Below are 22,335 nucleotides of genomic sequence, written 5' to 3'. Positions count from 1 at the left end.
GCACAGCAATGCAATCGGAGGAGACGGAGAGGAAAAGAACAAAGCCAGTCCAAGTCCGGGGGCCAAAACAGCCACAGGAGAACAAGGAGCGGGGGGCTGAGGGGGCCGACGTGCGGTGAATACAAGAGACCTTTGGGATGCGCAATTGGAGCAGCTGCTGGAGCAGCTGCACTGTCACAGAGGCACAGAGGGTCTGCGGCGCATGACAAATGACTTTTACATTTCATAGGTTCGATGGGTCAAACAACACTGACGTATATTTACATTGGAAGGGGGTGAAAGGCACTATATGACACAGACTGGACTGTCCCGGGCACAGAGTCCCGTGAAATGTTCACTTGCATGCGCAACCAACACGCAACCAGGATAAAGCGACGTGAAAGACACTAGAAAAGAGACAGAAACGAAAGGCACCACTGCAGTCGATAGTACGTAACGGATAAGGCAGGGGACAGCAGCAGTGGGACTGTCACTGTCAACCACGCACGTCTGCCCAAAATGAATCGTGTCACCACTCTGGTGCCAGGATAAACTATATAGCACACTTCATAAGGTCGGGAGGTGTGAAAGGCACTAAATGAAACATAGACGGATATGTGAAAGGCACTATATAATAGAGATAAAGATATAAAAGGCGCTATATAATATATTGATATAGATGTGAAAATCGGGATATAATATATAGATTTTAAAGGTACTATATAATAGAAATGAAATGCACTACATAAAACAGACAAATATGAAACGTGCTATATGATAGATGTGAAAAGCAATATATAATATGGATAGATGTGAAAGGCACTATATAAAACAGACATGACAGACGCTATATGATAGATGTAAAAGGCGCTATATAACTGATAAATAGAGAGAAATGAAAAGTGCTACTAAATAAAAGGCACTATATGACCGACAGCAGGATGGCACCGCGTCAAGTGGAATTCGTACTTGCTGGTCCAATACACACCACGCGGCCCCCCACAACATCAGCTCACCCGAGGAGCCCCCTAACTGACACAGACTGCGGTGTGACCCCAGGCGAGGTCCTCATACACGTCACCGACACGCCGCTCTCCACGTGCCCACCCCGTGTCTCCCTCTTTTTCCACGCATGTCCCTCTGTTTTTTGATTTTTAAATTCGATGACAGGGACGTAGGCACAGGGAGGGCATAAAGGCTCTTCATTAACACCCGTTTCCCTTTTCTCCATTTGCTGTAATTTGGCCCACCTTAATGAAGCCCACCATTCCTTACAAGAGACCCTTTTTTTTTTTTGCCCCATGTCATTCTGGTCCTCTCAAGGCAGTTTACAGTTCTAAGATGAGCTGTCAAGGCGCTATAAACGTCCCCGCTGTGACCAAACCCTCACCCCAGTTCATAAGCAGCCCTCCGGACATCCAAACCGGACCACCTGAGACGCCTGGCTAGTCAAGTTAAGGAGACAAAGAAACACAAAAGGCTCGATTTGTGACTCACTTTAATAACTCAAAGGTTCAACGTTCACATTTTTTAGTCCCCTCCTTCTCTTTATTTCTAACAAAAGGATTTAAATGACGAGACACAAATCACTGAAGATGCCACACTGAACAGTAAGGACGCTTGGCATGGAAGGAAGGAGTGAGGGAGCACAGAAGGCAGGGCTGATGTGAGGTGGGCATGTGTGTAGGGGCAAGTTGGGATGGCATACAGACAAGTGGCAAAGAGCTCCCAGTGGGTAGCAAGGGTGGCAGACAGCAAGAGAAGAAGGGCAAAAAGCAAAAGAAGGAGAGGCGGACGCCAAGCCACAGGGGCATCTTCAAGAACAAAGGAGCAGAAAAGACCCGACGGCACATGGAGGGGCGAGCTGTGCAGTCAAAAAAAAATAAAATAAAATTATATATTAGCCAGGAGCCCCCCATGGGGCCGAGAGCTCCATAAATGTTACCTGGAAAGCTCAGCTTCATTAGTGCATATAAACGGTTCCCAGGAATGCCAGCGGCCACTAAACGGTGCCACAATTTGTCATCAAGCACTGGCACATTTAGTGTCCCACCAACAGTCCTCAGGATTACAAAAACAAACAAAACAAACAAAAAAAAAAAACGGCTCTCATCGAGAACAAAGAGAACACACGCGGCTGAAGAGACAGACGACGTGGAGACATCACCGGCCTTGGGTGGAGTGGCACAGCCCTGGCGTAGCCCCCTGGACGCTCCATGACTTCATCTATCCAACCCTGACCCGTCACCACTGCACCGGAGTTATCACTAATGAACCCCAATCCCCCCACAACCCCAAACCCCCCCCCCCCGTTTACTCCACACAAGTCCCGTCCCGTCACGTCCGCCTGGCTTTCTGCCTCTTAGCTTGCCGCTTGGCGTCCTCCTGGTTGGCGTTGTCTCCCATGGTCTGCCCCAGGCCTCGCATGCTTTGGGCCCAGCTGGCCAAATGTGTTAACAGGGGGATGACCTGCAAGCAACCAAGACAGAGCGCTGAAGAAATTGGGGGGGATAAGAGGTGAAATAAAAAAAAAACGCACACGATGAGAAAAAGGCCAGTCAGCCCCCCCCCCCTAACAAGCCCACCAAACCCACCACCGAGACCCCCCTCAAAATAACATCGACCTGTCACACTGTGTATGGACGGCACGACAATAAAGCCACTTGACTTGAGTCGAGGTTTGAGGGTCCCCAAGTTCTCATCTGTTCACTTTGTAGTAAATGTGAAAAATATGTGACGAGCCCCCCGCACCCCAAAGGTCACTTTTTAACATCTGAGAGTGCTGTGAAAAAGTATTTGCCCCCCCCCCCCCCCAAGCTGCTGTCCCCTACTGGAGGATAATTGTCACATCTTTGGCTCCCTTTATTTAGCAGTGCCTTTTGTCTAAACGACTGAATGGAGTTAAGTAATAAAGTTATCTGATACTTGACTCGCTTTTGTGAAAAAGTAAATGCCCCCTTAGTCACTCACTCACTTAAACAACTAATACTGAGGAACAGCATAAGAAAGGGCAGAGCGGGCTCTTTTTATCTTAGGGTATCACATTCCTTTAAGGTGGGAAGTGACACCCTTCACATCTTCCACAACTCTGCGAGGGCCTGTGTGGTGAGGTGGGCTGGTAACATCACCTCAAGAGAAGACCCCCGAATCAACAAGATACCGTCATTTTCACTTCTGCTTGTAGTAAGGGGCACCATGTAAAGGACTGAGCCAGGCTGACACATCTATCATTAAAAGGGTGGACCAGGACCCCAAATGAGCTCCGTCACAGTAAGAGGCGTCTCGCTGTGCTTACCTTCTCGTGGTTGTAGGCCGCCAGCAGCAGTAACAGCGTGAGAGGCAGGGCGATGTATGAGCCCTGGGCCACATCCTGGTCAGGGAGTTTACGCTGAGAAGCAAACAAAAGAGGGAAATTAAAAAAACACGGTAAGAACGAGCGAACGTCAACAGCAGACCACCCACCTTCTGCGTTCAATAAAAGCCAGCTGTGTGGTGTAAATGAACATTAGAGAGCCGTCCACACCTTCAGTATGACGACACCAGGGAGACAAAGAGCTCGGGAGCGTCACTTGTTGTACTTGTAGGGCTGCTAGAAAAGTAAACGTCAGAGACGTGCCGCTACCAGGGTGGGCTCCGGACCCCCGTGACAGTACACTAGATAAAGCAGCTCTGAGAATGTCGCGTAGTAACGGCTCCCTCTCTGCAACATTTCAGGAACACCAAAGGGTATTTGGATGGCAAATATGAGCGACAGACGAAAAGCAGGAGTCGAGCCCACCGTGTACACAAGTGTGAGGTGGGCTGCGGGCTCAGGGCAGATGTGGGGTTGACGCAGTCAGCGTTACAGTTTGAGTGGCACCCATAATCTTTACACCTAACGTACCCAGCCAAATGCACCCGTGGCCCTCTGCAAACTGGCTTTTTTATTTATTAGCATGTGGAAAACTCCCACCTGGTGCACATAGCCTGTTGGCATCAGTCAGGGCACTGCGGCTCGTCTCTTAATGCAGAAACGCCACTGCCGCCGGCTAGGAGACAATCAAAGCAAACTCATATTTACTTTGGTTAAGGAGTGACACCCAATATGGAGGACGCGGACTAAAATTAAACGGAGGGATGGAGAACATCAGGAGAGATCTGTGATGCGACTTCAGCAGCTACAGACGGACGCGTTGGCATCTCAGTTTTTTGTCACACGTGCCCACTTCTGATGTCTTTTTCACGTGTTCCTTTAATTTATGCCTATTTGCTGTTGATTGTGTTTAGGTTTCAGTGCCTCGGTGATGTTGCGTGTATGCTGTGGGTGGTCCCCCCAGGAGGCGGGGCCACCTGCCAATCACCGCCAGGAACTGCCCTCTGCCTATAACTGCGGAGAGTCCCAACCCCCAACTTCCCCCAACCCGAGTTCATTTCGAATGCACTTGGGAGTTTTACTTGTGTTTTTTTACTGTGCTTTTGTGTTTTTGGTGGGATTTTTGAACCCGTGCTCCGTTTTTGGACGCTGCATTGGGATTTTGTTCGCATGAGACTGATTACCATTGCTGACTTCTCCTTCATGCCTTTGTGCTCTTCAGAGCGTCATAGTGTAACAGAGCAAACTGCAAAAATAAACTTTGTATTTCACAAAAGGCCTCGTTTCTAAAGATGGCATAAGCACAAAGAGTGAGGCTCGAAATGCAACCTCTCAGGCAAACGTCGGGATCCATGAAAGAAAGGCCGATGTGAAAGCTTACGTTTAATTTACGGCAACTCTCACCCATGTGTACGAGAAACTGGGCAATAATGACACCCTCGTCCATGGAGGGAAATGCCACCAAACCAGCTAAATGACGACTCGCACATGTCCCTGAGCCATTGGTATAACTTCTGTTGATGTACAAATACATCACACCTCAAAAGTGATGACTGCGATGTGCAGACCACTGTACTACAGATCGTTTTAAGAGGGCCAATGCTAATGACTGGCACTAGAGCTTTTTTGGTTTTTCATCACTTTACATTGGCTACCTGTTGTCACTTCTCAGGGAACTGGCCGACAGGTCAGGAATATCTCAGGCAAACTTCACTCCCGTTATACGTCTGCTGTGCCATTAGAACAATCTGGATGAGAGCAGGCCATTCAGCCCAACAAAGCTCGCCAGTCCTGTCCGCTTATTTCTTCCAAGAAAACATCAAGTTGAGCTTTGAAGGTCCCTAAAGTCTTACTGTCCACCACACTACTTGGTCGCTTATTCCAAGTGTCTATCGTTCTTTGTGTAAAGAAAAACTTCCTAATGTTTGTGTGAAATTTACCCTTACGTTTCCAGCTGTGTCCCCGTGTTCTTGATGAACTCATTTTAAAGTCACCGTCTTGATCCACTGCACTAATTCCCTTCATAGTTTTGCACACTTCAGTCAGGTCTCCTCTTAATCTTTTTGCTTAAACTGTGAAGACTCAGCTCAATCTTTCCTTATAACTCATCCCCCGTAGTCGCTCTTCTGTGGGCCTTTCTCCAGTGCTGTTATGTCTTTTTGTAGCCTGGAGGCCAAAACAGCACCTAGTACTCCAGATGAGGCCTCACCAGTGTGTTATAAAGCTTCAGCAGAACCTCCTGTGACTTGAACTCCACACATCAAGGCGCTATATAACCAGACACCCTGTTAGCCTTCTTAATGGCTTCTGAACACTGTCTGTCAGTTGATAGTGTTGAGTCCACTATGACTCCTAAGTCCTTCTCATAGGGTGTACTTTTGATTTTCAGACCTCCTACTGTGTATTCAGACCTAAACTTAACTCAAGACTTAGGCTCAGCTTTTTTAATCTTCCCTCATAACTCATCCCCTGTAGCCCTGGAATCAGCCTAGTCGCTCTTCTCTGGACCTTCTCTTGTGCTGTTCTGTCCCTTTGTAGCCTGGAGACCAAAACTGCACCCAGTACTCCAGATGAGGCCTCACCAGAGTGTTATAAAGCATCAGCATCACCTCTTTGGACTTGTACTACACACATCAAGGCGCTATATAACCTGACATTCCATTAGCTTCTGAACACTGTCCATCTGTTGATAGCCCACTATGCCTCCCAAGTCCTTCTCGTAAGGCGTCCTTTTGATTTTCAGACCTCCCATTGTGTATTCACACCTTAAACTTAACTCAAGCGTTGGTTGGGCTCAGCTCTTTTATTCTTTCTTCATAACTCATCTTCTGTAGTTGCTCTTCTCTGGACCTTCTCTTGTGCTGCTATGTCCTTTTTGTAGCCTGGAGACCAAAACTGCACACAGAACTCCAGATGAGGCCTCACCAGGGTGTTATAAAGCCTGAGCAGAACCTCCTGGGACTTGTACTCCACACATCAAGGCGCTATATAACCTGACATTCTGCTAGCTTCTTAATGGCTTCTGAACATTGTCTGCCAGTTGATAGTGTTGAGTCCACTATGACTCCCAAGTCCTTCTCATTGGGCGTACTTTTGATTTTCAGACCTAACAAGACCTAAACTTAACTCAAGACTTAGGCTCAGCTCTTTTAATCTTCCCTCATAACTCATTCCCTGTAGTTGCTCTTCTCTGGACCTTCTCTTGTGCTGCTATGTCCTTTTTGTAGCCTGAAGACCAAAACTGCACCCAGGACTCCAGAGGCTTCACCAGTGTGTTATAAAGCCTAAGCAGAACCTCCTGTGACTTGTACTCCACACATCAAGGCGCTATATAACCTGACAGTCTGTGAGCCTTCTTAATGGCTTCTGAACTCTGTCGGGATGTCGATAGCTTAGAGTCCACTGTGACTCCTAAATCCTTCTCATAAGGTGGACTCTCGATTTTCCAACCACCCTTTGTGTATGCAAACCTCACATTTTTACTTCCCATTTGTTATTCTTTACATTTACTGCCATTAAATTTCATCTGCCCAAGCCTGTCTGCTGTCCAAGTCCTTCTGTGACGATATAATGGATTCCAAATTATCTGCTAATCCACCTATCTTGGTATCATCTGCAAACTTAACCAGCTTTTTCCTGATATTCCTATCTAAATCATTTATAGATATTAAAAACAGCAGTGGCCCCCAGCACTGACCCGGACTGGCGAGGCGCTACATTCAGTTTCTGTCTGGTGTGGGTGCACAGACACCAAAAAATCAACTTGTCTTTAGCAACATAAAAAATCCGTTTGCCTAATGTCACCACAGCACTTGACGGCACTCCTATTGCAATAAGGGCGCCTAGCGAGAACGAAGCTGCGTTTGTTGGCCATGACAGGTGACATTCCTTTAAGGCACAAGTCATCAGAGAGGTGACTGGCAAACATCGCGTCTCGGTGGCCTCGGTCACCAGTGATTCATTCACTTTGAGGCAAAGCAGCCGTGGCAGACATGACAGTGCTGTGCGTGGTGACTGGCTTGCTAGTGAGGTAACTGGCTGAACCCTCAGTGTGTCATGAAGGCCAGGTGACAGGTCCTGGACCAACCAGAGTGCAAAGGGGCAGGCGCTACAATGCCGTACACCAGCATTTCTCAACCTTTAAGTATTTGCGACCCGAGTTTCCATAACAGTTTTAATCGCGCCCCCCCTAACGTTTTTTAGAAACCCTATAAAATTTATTCCTTGATTTTTTGCTGCCAATACACCGCTACAAGTTTAAAATTTCTCTACGAATAGCGAAATTATGCCACATATGGCAACATTCGCACCCCCTTTTTTGCCCCGCAGATTGAGAACCGCTGCCGTACACGGTCCTGTGCTCTCAGATGTGCAACACAAGCAGGTACTCTAGAGTGCTGGGGGCGGGTCTTGATGAGTCAGGTGGGACAGGCAGCTCTACCAGCCAATGAAGTGCTGCAGCATCGTTGATTGCATATGCATGAGGCTGATTAGCATGTTCCATATATGGCTGTTTCAGGGTGACATTTGAGGGGCTTTCACGTGCGCACATTTACAAGGGGACTGTGACTTATAAACAGTACACGGCCTAGGAATGTGGCAGGCTTTATAAATCTGATCTTTTATTTTCATGCTCAAAGTTTTATAAATGTGCCCCTGGTGTTTGCCCTGATAGTAGCCGGAGTGTCAAAGTAAATACCCCCCCAACCCGCACAGTGACTGTCGTGCTTTGGGACTCGTAACAAAAAGTCTCTGTCACAAAAGTAAAATGTCCCAGCAACTAGAAAGGAGGTAATACGAAGGAGGGGTGACTTACCATGGGGTTGAAGGACAGAGTGACGTGTTTGTGGTACCCCGAGGAACTAAAGGAAACCTGCGGCAGAGAGAAGTCGTACTGTGAACGTGGCAGGGTGGTGTCCAGCATCATGACGTAGTTCTGAGGGGAATAAACAGACAGAGAGAGAGAGAGATGGAGAGAAACACCCGGCAAAGCATGAAAGAATAAAAGTACAAAGCCGGAAATGTGGAGCGCTCGTCCGTCGACACTCACCTCTCCATCGCGAAGCAAAGGGGGAAAGTGGAAAAACAGGGACTGCCCCAGGGAGACCTTCTGAACAGGGTTATCCAGATTATCGCTTTTATAAAGCTTCACCTGTTGAGAACAAAAAGGAAATGTCCGCATGCCTAGTCATGACAAAGTCAGTCAGTTTGTAATTCAAAAGTGATCCCCCCTACAATGAGACCCCACTAGCCCGTTCCCTCCAGACAGGCTGGCCACATTTACCCAAAGCATGGAAAGGAACTCCGGAGAGCTGATGACATTTCCGCTAAGGTCAAACTGGTTGATCTGCCTGAAGGCGATGATGTTGACCCCCTCGATGTCGCTGCTCCCCACCTGCAGAGACAACACCAACATAAACCTTCTTGAAGGATGCCAGTCCGACGCGACGTCTGAAGCCACCTACCTCGATGGCGCGATGCGGTGGGAGGGCTCTTTCGATGTGCTCGTTACCCTCTGCTTTCAACTGGATGACGTATTTGCACCCGGGCTGGGAACAGACGGGACACAAAAACAAAATTCCAATTTGGCCTTCAAGCATCCAAGCAAGGCTGGCAGACGTTTGGCTCCACTCACCAGCAGGCCACGCAGGCGGAATCGGCCCTCCTCGTCGGTGATGGTGTCCTCCACGTACAGGCTGCAGTCCCCCTGGCCGACGGCCTCCACCGACACGCCCTTTTCCGGATCGCCGCTCAGAGAGGAGACGGAGCCGTAACAGCTGGAGTTCAAACAGGGAGAGGGAGGTAAAGTATGGGCTGTGAAGGCCGCCCAAGAAAATGCAAGTCACGTGAAGTCAACGGGAGTCGAGCTGCTGGCCAGCGCCTCACATTTCTGGAACTTCTTAAAAGTGTTTAAAAAAAAAAAAAAAAAAAAAAATCCCCCGATTGCTCGTCCTCAAAGTGCTACAGGAGATTGGCGAGTGCAGACAGAAACCTGTCAGGCACGTGTTTTTGAAAAGGACTGGGGGGCTGCAAGTGTTACGACATTCTATAAAAATGATGCAAGCGGTGGCAGGGCCGAGAGGCTAACACGCGTCATGAGTAGGAACACCACTGACGCTCGCCTTCACCGTCCTCTCCTCAACCCTCCACACGGAGTAAGCGACCAAGCAGAGTGGCAGACATTTGGACTTCAGGGGCCTTCAAGACTCGATATGTGGAAGAAAAATCGGGTGAGCAGGATTGGTAAGCTTGTTGGCCTTCTTGTGCAGATGTTATCTTGTTCTATAATATGCTAGCGTGTCTGTCCAGGATTTTAAATCATCTGTAGCTCACAACCCCATTGACCCGAAACGTGGTACACGTTATACTACGTGACGTCTACTGTCCGCTTTCAGAGTGATGATTGACCTCCAAGGTTATTCCTCTTATTTTATTGTAGAATCAACTCTCGGCAGCAGCCAGCAGAGCAGCCATGTGGCTCATGCGTATGGCCGCCATTCTCATCCCTACCACCTTCGTCGTCACTTCCCCTACCTCTTCATATCCTAAATCATTCTTGAGGCAGATTGAAGACTTGAGTGCCAGCTTAAGTGAAAAATTTAAGAAAACGTACAAAGTAATCGCAACACAAACACGGACTTCATCAGTTTTAACGTGAAAAGAGAAGAAGCGGGCCGCTAGGGTGGAGAGAAGAAGAAGAGCTGCTCAGGAAGGAACGAGCGCATCAACCTCTGAGCACACGAATGATAAACGTACAGAGAAAGAGAGAGGAGGAGAACTAGGAACGACAAGTCAAGTGGATTCAATATTGTGCTGTGCGCCGTTACTGGACCTAAATAAATTCAGACTTTCACTTACTCAACAAGAGCTGCAGGTGTGTTTTGGCTGCCCGGAGGTCTCATATTGTGTGAGACATAAGAGCTTCACAATTCGGACACCTTTGGGGCCGTTTCGCTACCCTGTGGGCATCAGGGCATCCTCAATATTTTAAACTCAGGATGTAGTGAGCCTGCGACTGGACACCTGACATGAGATTACATGACACAGGTGATTTGAACCCCCCCGATGGACATGTTAATGATGTTGGCTGAATGTCTCGTATCTCCGTACTCCACAAACACAAGAAATTAAAAATGATGCACTGCTTCAGTGACACACGACACACCAAGGGGCTCACCAGTCAATGCATTGTGAAGACACCCGAGTGTGACGATGCAGGTCCGCTCCATGCTCCCATCTTCTTTACGGGGAGCCCTGAACCCGACACCGTCGGTAAATGTCACCGAGATGAGCTGACATATGAGGACAATTTACTAATTGTGAATTTCCCCTTGGGATTAATAAAGTATCTATCTATCTACAGTGAGGAACATAAGTATTTGAACACCCTGCGATTTTGCAAGTTCTCCCACTTAGAAATCACGGAGGGGTCTGAAATTCCCATTGTAGGTGTCATTCCCACTGTGAGAGACAGAACGTAAAAAAAAAATTCAGGAAATCCCATTGTATGATTTGTACAGAATTTATTTGTATTGCACTGCTGCACATAAGTATTTGAACACCTGGCAATCACCAAGAATTCTGGCTCTCAAAGACTGTCCTCACAGGTGGTGCAGTGGTAGTGCTGCTGCTTTGCAGTAAGGACACTGTGGAAGATTGTGGGTTCGCTTCCCGGTTCCTCCCTGTGTGGATAGCGCTTTGAGTACTGAGAAAAGCGCTATATAAATATAATGAATTATTATTATTATTACTCTGCCTTTAAGAAGTCCACCTCTACTCCACTTAGTAATCTTAATTAGTAGCACCTGTCTGAGCTCTTTAAAGACACCTGTCCACCCCACAGTCAGTCAGACTCCAACTACTACCATGGGCAAGACCACACAGCTGTCAAAAGACACCAGAGACAAAATTGTGGACCTCCACAAGGCTGGAAAGGGCTACGGGGCAATTGCCAAGCAGCTTGGTGAACATACATCAACTGTTGGAGCAATTGTCAGAAAATGGAAGAGGCTAAAGACGACTGTCAGTCTCCCTCGGACTGGGGCTGCATGCAAGATCTCACCTCGTGGGGTATCACAGATGATAAGAAAGGTGAGGAATCAGCCCAGAACTACACGGGAGGAGCTGGTCAATGACATGAAGAGAGCTGGGACCAGAGTTTCAAAGGTCACTGTCAGTAGAACACTATGACGTCATGGTTTCAAATCACACATTGCACGGAAGGTTCCCCTGCTCAAGTCATCCCATGTCCAGGCCCATCTGAAGTTTGCCAATGACCATCTGGATGATCCAGAGGAGGCATGGGAGAAAGTCATGTGGTCAGATGAGACCAAAATAGAACTTTTTGGTCTAAACTTCACTCACCGTGTTTATTTATTAAGGAAAATGATCGAATATTACATATTTGTGAGTGGCAAAAGTATGTGAACCTTTGCTTTCAGTATCTGGTGTGACCCCCTAAATGTTTCCGGTAACAGTTGATCAGTCCTGAATTTTCACCCATTTCTCCGTACAGAACAGCTTCAACTCTGGGATGTTGGTGGGTTTCCTCACATTAACTGCTCGCTTCAGGTCCTTCCACAACATTTCGATTGGGTTAAGGTCAGGACTTTGACTTGGCCATTCCAAAACATTCACTTTATTCTTCTTTAACCATTCTTTGGTAGAACAACTTGTGTGCTTAGGGTCGTTGTCTTGCTGTGTGACCCACCTTCTCTTGAGATTCAGTTCATGGACAGATGTCCTGCCATTTTCCTTTAGAATTCTGATATAATTCAGAATTCAGGCAAGCCGTCCTGGCCCAGATGCAGCAAAACAGGCCCAAACCATGATACTACCACCACGTTTCACAGATGGGATAAGGTTCTTATGCTGGAATGCAGTGTTTTCCTTTCTCCAAAGATAAAGCTTTTTATTTAAACCAAAAAGTTCTATTTTGGTCTCATCCGTCCACAAAACATTCTTCCAATAGCCTTCTGGTTTGTCCACGTGATCTTTAGCAAACTGCAGATGAGCAGTAATGTTTTTTTTGGAGAGCAGTGGCTTTCTCCTTGCAACCCTGCCATGCACACCATTGTTGTTGAGTGTTCTCCTGATGGTGGACTCATGAACATGAACATTAGCCAATGTGAGAGAGGCCTTCAGTTGCTTAGAAGTTACCCTAGGTCCTTTGTGACCTCGCCGACTATTACACGCCTTGCTCTTGGAGTGATCTTTGTTGGTCGACAACTCCTGGGGAGGGTAACAATGGTCTTGAATTTCCTCCATTTGTACACAATCTGTCTGACTGTGGATTGGTGGAGTCCAAACTCTTTAGAAATGGTTTTGTGACCTTTTCCAACCTGATGAGCATCAACGACTCTTTTTGTGAGGTTCCCAGAAATCTTTGTTCGTGCCATGATACACTTCCACAAACGTGTTGTGAAGAGCAGACTTTGATAGATCCTGTTCTTTAAATAACACAGGGTGCCCACTCACACCTGACTATCATCCCATTGATTGAAAACACTGGACTCGAATTTCACCTTCAAACTAACTGATAATCCTAGAGGTTCACATACTTTTGCCACTCACAAATATGTAATATTCGATCATTTTCCTTAATAAATAAATGACCAAGTATAATATTTTTGCCTCATTTGTTTAACTGGTTTCTCTTTATCTACTTTTAGGACTTGAGTGAAAATCTGATGATGTTTATTTATGCAGAAATATAGAAAATTCTAAAGGGTTCACAAACTTTCAAGCACAATCCATTCATATTCCCCCTTTCCTGATGTCGACCTGTATATATGGCCCCGTCTCCCCGCGCCTCCGTGGGTGCAGCGCCTCAATCACACGCCGCAGGAAGCCAATGAAGTAATTGTGTTCGAATGCACCCACACATGTAGGTGCGACTCGCTCCAACTACCTCATTAACTCCCCGCGGCTATACGGATTAAATCCTGGCCCTTTTTTTTATTTTGAAGCCGCGGACCCCCTATTCCACACTGAGCTGCTCTGGTGGCCACCTCACCTCTCTCGTCACCCACCTCTCCGGCCAGCAGCCTACCTGTACGCCGTCTTGTATCCAGTAATGGCGATGTTCAGATTCTGGCCTTCTTCCACCTCGATCATCTGGGACGCCGGCTCAAAGCGGAACTCCTTCATCATTGGCTTAAAGTAATACTGGCCAGGACTCTGCATGGACAAGTCAAAGTTAGTTGGCAGCTTTAAAAGGGAGCCCCTCCCAGTCTCAAAGGACCCACAAGAACAAAGGAGAACACAGGAGGGATGTACCAAGTTGTTGAAGGTGAGAACGCCGCTGTCTTGAGTGAGGAGGTTGGAACGGAACTGTCCCCCGCTCAAGGAGAGCAGCACGCCAGAGAGGGGCTGGCCATCTTCCAGTCTGATCTGTGCACCACAAAACAAAAAAAAAAAAAAAAAAGGCAGACGTGCATTTAGTAAAAAAACACAAAACACACAAAGATGAAAGCAGCTTTGCAGTCTCACAGACCTTCAGCTTCCACGCAGAGTCTCTTTGCGTTCTCGAAACGCCTCTCAGCTTTGCCATTAACTTTACAAAACCCACTTGATGGTAAGGGTCTCAAATGTCCAATCAATTCAGTTTACCACAATTAAGACTCCAGTCAAGTTCTGGAAATGTCTCCAGGAGCACTAAAGCCCACCGATTTGGAGGCATCACACAACACGAGCGCACGGGAGGCAGTCAGTGAGCAGAGACAAGGGGTGGGCAGGATGCACTAATGCCCTCCAGACACTCTCTGAACAGAACCCTGCATAATTCCAGAACCTTCCCACTGAGTGACATCACTTCCGGTCCCGGCCCCTTGGACAGACCCCTTCTTCCTCCTCGGCAATTAGAAAACACCCAATTTGCCCTCACCCCTCAGGCCCGTTTCAGACACAGCCAGCGGTGACTTCGCGACCCTTCCTGTTTTCCATCGAGAGAATTTAATATATGAGGTGGGACCCCCAAAACAAACGTTTTTTCTTGTTGTTCTTACAGAGGGCGTCTCGATTCTTGAATTAATAAGGGGATTTCAGTTTATGCCTTTTAATAAATTTGCAAACCTTCCTGAAAACACATTTGCACTTTGCCAATTGAGTGTAACGGAGTGTAGATTGATGGGCTAAAATGTAAAATGTGTCCATTTAAAATGAAGTCTGCAACGCAATAAAGCGTGAAGGGGTCTGAATACATGCCGAACGTATCCACCACATAAAACGGGCTACTTGGCGCTCGGGGTCTGCGCGTGTCTCGACGCTACTGCTCAAAAAAATTAAAGGACCACTTTGAAAACTCATCAGATCTCAATGGGAAAAACAAATCCTGCCGACTATCTCTACTGCTATGGACTGATATGGTGATGTGTGAGGAACGAAAGGATGGAAATGAAAATGATCAACCTACAGAGGGCTGAACTCAAAGACACCCCGAAAATCAAAGGGAACAAAATGATGCGGCAGGCAGGCAGGTGAGTCCATTTGGCCACAATGTCATTGCAGCAACTCCAAATCGTACTCAATAGTTTGTATCTACCCCCCCATGCCTGACAATGTCCTAATGAGACGATGGATGGTGTCCTGGGGAATCTCCTCTCAGATCTGAACCAGGGCATCACTGAGCTCCTGATTTGACAGTCAATGGTATCAAGTCCTTCATCCTCTCGGCCACATGAGGCCGGGCATTGTTGTGCTCCAGCACAGGGTCTGACAATGGGTCCAAGGATTTCATCCCGATACCTAATGGCAGTCAAGGTGCCGGTGTCTAGCCTGTAGAGGTCTGTGCATCCCTCCATGGATATACCTCTCCAGACTGTCCATCACTGACCCAACACGCTGAACGATGTCACAGGCAGCATAACGTTCTCCACGGCTTCTCCAGACCCTTTCACGTCTGTCACATGTTCTCAGGGAGACCCTGCTCTCATCTGTGAAGAGCACAGGGTGCCAATTCTGGTATTCTATGGCAAATGCCCATTGAGCTCCACGGCAGCCAATAGAGGACGTCGGGCCCTCAGGCCACCCTCATGAAGTCTGTTTCTGATTGTTTGCTCAGAGACATTCACACCAGTGGCTTGCCTGCCTACCTGCAGGAGGTCATTTTGTAGACTGTCAGTGTTCATCCTGTTCCTCCTTGCTGGTGGGTCCTGCTGATGGGTTAAGGACCTTCTACGAGGGGCCCTGTCCAGCTCTCTTAGAGTAACTGCCGGTCTGTCTCCTGGAATCTCCTCCATGCCCTTGAGACTGTGCTGGGAGACACAGCAAACCTTCTGGCAATGGCATGTATTGATGTGCTTGCCATCCTGGAGAAGTTGGACAACCTGTGCCAGCTCTGTAGGGTCCAGGTATGGCCTCATGCTACCAGTAGTGACACTGACCGTAGACTAATGGAAAACGAGTGACAAAACAGATGAGGAGGGAAAAATGTCAGTGGCCTTCCTCCACCTGTTAAACCATTCATTCCTGTTTTGGGGGTCGTCTCACTGTTACCCCTCTAGTGCACCATAGCAGCTGAAACTGATGAACAAGCCCCTCTGCTACTTCACTGACCAGATCAATAGCCCAGAAGTGTCACTGATTTGATGCTATACTCGGATTAAATATTGTCTTTTTAATTTTTTTGAGCAATTTATTTTCCCCTTAAGACAGACGCTGCTGCCGACAGCCCTCCAGAAACTCTGCTTTATGGCTACCTGCCTCCCCCCATACCAGTGAACACAATTCAGGGTGCTGCTTCACAATCCCAGCTTCTTCAAAAGGCCCAACTGCAGCGTGGCACACAAGGCCTTACCTCAAAAGTGACCCCTGCCAATGCAAAAGCCTTGAAGTCGCCCCGAGTGCCATCCACGGGCGTCAGTACAAAGCCCTCCTTCTTGGCGCTGATGACATAGTCGCGGTCTCGGTGCAGGGGGCCCACGCTACAGAGAGAGAGAAGGCAAAGCAGGTTACAGGTACAGGAGGGCCCTCTTTAATGTGCCACTTATCAAATGTGCTTTGGCAGGGTTCAAGTTAAGCTCTGTAAAGAGAATCAATCAAAGGACCAGAAGGTCATAACTCCGGTAACACTGCCATCGAAAATGAAAACCCGAGAGCATCACGGCAGAAGACTTGGGTAGATCTAGGTGTCACCAATGCAAGGCTCACACAAAATGCCTACTTGTGGCACTGCGTGACAACTCTGTTGATTTACAAGTGTAATCTTTCCTTTGTGACATTATTATTAGGTGCCATCGACTCTGCTTTCAGTCCCAGTGACTTGACGAATTAAACATCTAAAAAGAAGTCAGTTTTGTGCTGGTCCGGCCAGGTCCTCCAGCGTCATGCCCATGGTTGTCTGGTTACAGGTTGCCCTCTTCGGCCGGTCCCTTTCTTTAGTTCCTGCTTATACCTTATTATTAATACTGATACAATCCCCCTATGTCTTTACAGTACTAAACAGCTTTCACATGTAGCCATCCGGCTTGTGAGTCAGGCCTGACAGCAAATGTTTGCATTTCCAGTGTTACACGCATCGTGTAGGTGGGCACAGGACCCTGACGGACACTAAATGATCAGAGTGTACCAATAGAAAGTAGCATTTTGAGCCATACAAATCCATGGTGTGTCTTCAGAAAATAACATTTTTGTTGGTATGTTACACAGTATGCCTCTACATCCCTGCTGCAAGGGACAACAAAATCAAAAGCACTCAACGAGATCTGCTCAAAACGCCGGTGCCATAGTACAGGAGTGTAATAAGTTTATATGTTTAATATGTCACTGTGCTCTGTACAAAAAAATATTTTAGAAATCTGCTTTATCTCCACATGTACAGCTAACACAAGGCCAGATTTAGCAGACATTTAGAACTGCTAGGCAAGCATTAGAAGACGCAAAAGGGACAACTACAAAAATGGGCAACGTGAACAATTTCTGTGCGTCAGAGCCAGCATGACATTGGATCTTCTTTGCCTTGTTTGGAATGGCATGATTCACCTAACTGGGGCCTGCACATTAAGAAAGAGTATAAAACCTTGGCACACCTTTGAAGCTGAAGGATGGATGGGAGATAACGTCATCGGATCCTGAAAATCCTTCCAGCGCAGCAACGAAAATGGCAGCCTCTACACAAAGGTCTCGTCATGGCTTCCTTCGTCTGTTATGCCACGGAAGCCGTCATTAAAGAAAGCCAAGTTATTTCTCCTATGTGATTTCTTACCGTCGTATCACTAAGGGAGGGGTGTCGCCTTTTAATATTATATCTATACTAAGGGGCTCCGTCCCCTGCTTGCTTTGCTCGCCAGCCCCCATGTTTGGTTAATCAGATATACAATTTTAAAAGCTTGTCTTTTTTTCTTTGGAATTGTTTCAATTTCATTATTTGCACTTTAAAGCTTCAATAAAAACTATTTGGAATTACGTTTTCTTCAAGATTGCATTCAATTTTGATTCTGTGTTTGGACTTACGTGACAACGTAACGTATAACTGCCCGTGAGTGAATATCGTTTCTTTTTCTCTAGGAAATAATCCAACTTTTTTGAATCTTTGTCCCTGTGATTTGTCAATTATCATAGCTATTCTAACGGTAAACTGTGAACGTTTTAATATGAGCGGCATATCAACATCTCCTTTGGTGTCTCATGTTATTCGCAGAATATATCCTACATTACCTTTCTTTTCGCCTGTTAAAATTTGCATCTCTTCTCTGTGATTGTAAATATACACCTGATCGAATTGTGGTTTCTTCAAAATTAAACTTGTTGTTGCTTTAATTAGAACATTGGAACACTCTGGACGAGAACAGGCCATTCAGCCCAACAAAGCTCACCAGTCCTATCCACTTATTTCTTCCAAAAAAACATCAAGTCGAGTTTTAAAAGTCCCTAACGTCTTACTGTCCACCACACTACTTGGTCGCTTATTCCAAGTGTCTATTGTTCTTTGTGTAAAGAAAAACTTCCTAATGTTTGTGCGAAATTTACCCTTCACAAGTTTCCAACAGTGTCCTCGTGTTCTTGATGAACTCATTTTAGAATAACAGTCTCGATCCACTGGACTCATTCCCTTCATAATTTTAAACACTTCAGTCAGGTCTCCTCTTAATCTTCTTTTGCTTAAACTGTGAAGGCTCAGCTCTTTTAATCTTCCCTCATAACTCATCCCCTGTAGCCCTGGAATCAGCCTAGTCACTCTTCTCTGGACATTTTCTTGTGCTGCTATGTCCTTTTTGTAGCCTGGAGACCCAAACTGCACCCAGGACTCCAGATAAGGCCTCACCAGTGTGTTATAAAGCTTAAGCAGAACCTCCTGTGACTTGTACTCCACACATCAAGGCGCTATATAACCTGACATTAAGTCAGCCTTCTTAATGGCTTCTGAACACTGTCTGAATGTTGATAGTGTAGAGTCCACTATGACTCCTAAATCCTTCTCATAAGGTGGACTCTCAATTTTCAGACCTCCCATTATGCACTCCAACCTAACAAGACCTAAACTTCATGCAAGTGTTAGGCTCAGCATTTGAATCTTTCCTCATAACTCATCCCCTGTAACCCTGGAATCAGTCTAGTTGTTCTTCTCTGGACATTCTCTTGTGCTGTTATGTCCTTTTTGTAGCCTGGAGACCAAAACTGCACCCAGTACTCCAGATGAGGCCTCACCAGTGACTGATAAAGCCTGAGCAGAACCTCCTGTGACTTGTACTCCACACATCAAGGCGCTATATAACCTGACATTCTGTTAGCCTTCTTAATGTCTTCTGAACACTGTCAGGGAGTCGATAGCTTAGAGTCCCCTGTGACTCCTAAATCCTTCTCATAAGGTGGACTCTCGATTTTCAGACCCCTCATTGTGTATTCAAACCTCACATTTTTACTTCCTATTTGTAATTCTTTACATTTACTGACATTAATTTTCATCTGCCCAAGCCTGTCTGCTGTCCAAGTCCTTCTGTGATGATATAACGGATTCCAAATTATCGGCTAATCCTCCTATCTTGGTATCATCTGCAAACTTAACCAGCTTGTTACTTATATTCCGATCTAAATCATTTATAAATATTAATTTACATATACTGTTGCAGGACCACAGATTCTCATAGCGTATAGTCCATTATTGTGTAAATCTACGTTTTGAGCATTGAATGATGTGAAGACAAAAAGATTATTGTAGACTCGTATATTTTGCCTGTAGTGTTCGTGGATTCTGCGGTGGGCTGGCGCCCTGCCCGGGGTTTGTTTCCTGCCTTGCACCATGTGTTGGCTGGGATTGGCTTCAGCAGACCCCCGTGACCCTGTATTTGGATATACTGGGTTGTAAAATGACTGACTGTTTGTGGATTTCACTTTCCCCAAACATCAAATCTTTTAATTCTTGCGGATACACGCCTCCTCATTGTGTAGAATGGCAACATGAATTAGACGATCTACAAGTCTCCGACTTAAACTACTAAAGCCTTACAATATTTCCATACTTCTGACATATCACCTGTGTCCATATATTCGATCTCTATTTGCCTTTCTGTTATTTCACCGAGTAATAATTTCTCTTTGTTTGTGCTAATGCGATCTTTACTATCATTTTTTTTTGATACTTTCGAATTTTTCTGCTTTTATATTCTATAACTTGCTCTGCATGTTTTATCACGCCCTTGTTTTTTCTGTGTCTTTTGAATTCCTCCGTTTTCATTCTCTCTAACCAGCTCTGCTTGTGTTTCACCCCCTCGTTTTTGAACCTCTTTATGACGTTTTACTTTGTTTTCTACTCTGTCTTTTATTTCTGACCTTGCTTTGTCCGTGATGATTATTTTCCCTTTATTCGAGTAATAATTTCCGTTTGTTTGCACTGATTGCGATCTTTACTATCTTTTACTGCTTTCATATTCTTTAACTTTCTCTGCATGTGTATCGCACCATCGTTTTTTTTTCAGCCTTTCGAATTCCACTGCTTTCATAATCTCTTATCTGCATTTTTTTTCTCTCCAACGCTTTTGGGTTTCTTTTCTCCACGATGCTCTTTCTTCTTTGCTTAGTCATTGACGTTTCATCTAGAACGTATTGTCCTTATACGCTTTATATGAGCTGAGAGCAGAGGATCTACTGTATGTCTGCTAAAAGCCTTCACACGACAGAGTTTTGATGACCGTGATCTTATTTGATATTGGTTGTAAGTAGTGCGTGACTTGCAAGAATCTCATGTTCCACGTCCCCACAAGACGCTCCGTTGCCAATCTCCAATCTCTTTCGTCTTGCAGTCTTTTAAGTGTCTTCTGAGAAGATAAACGTCTCGTCTCCCTGGTCTCCCTTCCAAACTTATTTTTTATAATAGAGAGATACAGTATCTCACAAAAGTGAGTACACCCCTCACATTTTTGTAAATATTTTATGATATCTTTTCATGGGACAACACTGAAGATATGACCCTTTGCTCCAATGTCAAGTAGTCCGTGTCCAGCTTGTATCACAGTGTGAATTTGCTGTCCCCTCAAAATAACTCAACACACAGCCATTAATATCTAAACCGCTGGCAACAAAAGTGAGTACACCCCTAAGTGAGAAATGTCCAGATTGTGCCCAGTTAGCCATTTTCCCTCCCTGGTGTCATGTGACTCGTTCGTGTTACAAGGTCTCAGGTGTGAAATTTGATGTTATCGCTCTCACGCTCTCTCATACTGGTCACTGGAAGTTCAACATGGCACCTCATGGCAAAGAACTCTGTGAGGATCTGAAAAAAAGAATCATTGCTCTACGTAAAGATGGCGTAGGCTAGAAGAAGATCGGCAACACCCTGAAACTGAGCTGCAGCACGGTGGCCAAGACCATACAGCGACAGGTTTAACAGGACAGGTTCCACTCAGAACAGGCCTCGCCATGGTCAAGCAAAGAAGTTGAGTGCACGTGCCGAGCGTCATATCTAGAGGTGGTCTTTTGAAAACAAACGTATGAGTGCTGCCAGCATTACTGCAGAGGTCAGCCTGTCAGTGCTCAGACCGTACGCCCACCGCACATGGCATCACATTGGTCTGCATGGCTGTCGTCCCAGAAGGAAGCCTCTTCTAAAAATGATGTACAGTTTGCTGAAGACACGCAGACTAAGGACATGGATTACTGGAGCCATGTCCTGTGGTCTGATGAGACCAAGATCAACTTATTTGGTTCAGATGGTGTCAGGCGTGTGTGAGGAGTACAAAGACAAGTGTGTCCTGTCTACTGTCAAGCATGGTGGTGGGAGTGTGATGGTTTGGGGCAGCATGAGTGCTGCCGGCACTGGGGAGCTACAGTTCATTGAGGGCACCATGAATGCCAACATGTACTGTGACATACTGAAGCACAGCATGATCCCCTCCCTGGGCCGCAGGGCAGTATTCCAACATGATAACGACCCCAAACACACCTCCGAGATGACCACTGCCTTGCTAAAGAAACTGAGGGTAAAGGTGCTGGACTGGCCAAGCATGTCTCCAGACCTAAACCCTACTGAGCATCTGTGGGGAAGGTGGAGGAGCGCAAGGTCTCTAACATCCACCAGCTCCGTCATGGAGGAGTGGAAGAGGATTCCAGTGGCAACCTGTGAAGCTCATGTGAACTCCATGCCCAAGAGAGTTAAGGCAATGCTGGAAAATAATGGTGGCCACACAAAATATTGACATTTTGGGCACAATTAAGACATTTTTCACTTAGAGGTGTACTCACTTTTGTTGCCAGCGGTTTAGACATTAATGGCTGTGTGTCGAGTTATTTTGAGGGGACAGCAAATTCACAACGTTATACAAGCTGTACACAGACTACTTTACATTGGAGCAAAGTGTCATATCTTCAGTGTTGCCCCATGAAAAGTTATAATAAAATATTTACAAAAATGTGAGGGGTGTACTCAATTTTGTGAGATAGTTTCAGGTTAGACGCCACAATTGCAAAACAAACGTGTTACCCTAGAGGAAAACAAGGAGGCCGACCTCCCTGAGCAGACAGTTCTTGCCTCAGCAAACTAGCAGATGGCATCACAGCCCGCGTCCGTAGAT

General features: G+C 46.2%; 1 protein-coding gene across 1 annotated transcript in view; it reads right to left on the bottom strand.

Annotated features, from left to right (window-relative positions):
• Positions 1-1,460: 1,460 nt before the first annotated feature.
• Positions 1,461-22,335, bottom strand: part of nomo (nodal modulator) — a 152,360-nt gene continuing 131,485 nt past the window's right edge. The window contains 10 exon segments of the mRNA XM_051934327.1: positions 1,461-2,448; positions 3,275-3,367; positions 8,148-8,267; positions 8,382-8,483; positions 8,616-8,726; positions 8,797-8,880; positions 8,967-9,108; positions 13,383-13,510; positions 13,610-13,723; positions 16,128-16,254. Coding sequence (XP_051790287.1) covers positions 2,317-2,448; positions 3,275-3,367; positions 8,148-8,267; positions 8,382-8,483; positions 8,616-8,726; positions 8,797-8,880; positions 8,967-9,108; positions 13,383-13,510; positions 13,610-13,723; positions 16,128-16,254 — 1,153 coding nt within the window. The 3' untranslated portion in view covers positions 1,461-2,316.

The sequence above is a fragment of the Erpetoichthys calabaricus genome, chromosome 11 (genome assembly GCF_900747795.2).
Source record: "Erpetoichthys calabaricus chromosome 11, fErpCal1.3, whole genome shotgun sequence".
In the NCBI taxonomy this organism is placed as follows: domain Eukaryota; kingdom Metazoa; phylum Chordata; class Cladistia; order Polypteriformes; family Polypteridae; genus Erpetoichthys; species Erpetoichthys calabaricus.
This window is presented reverse-complemented; position numbering and strand designations above follow the sequence as displayed.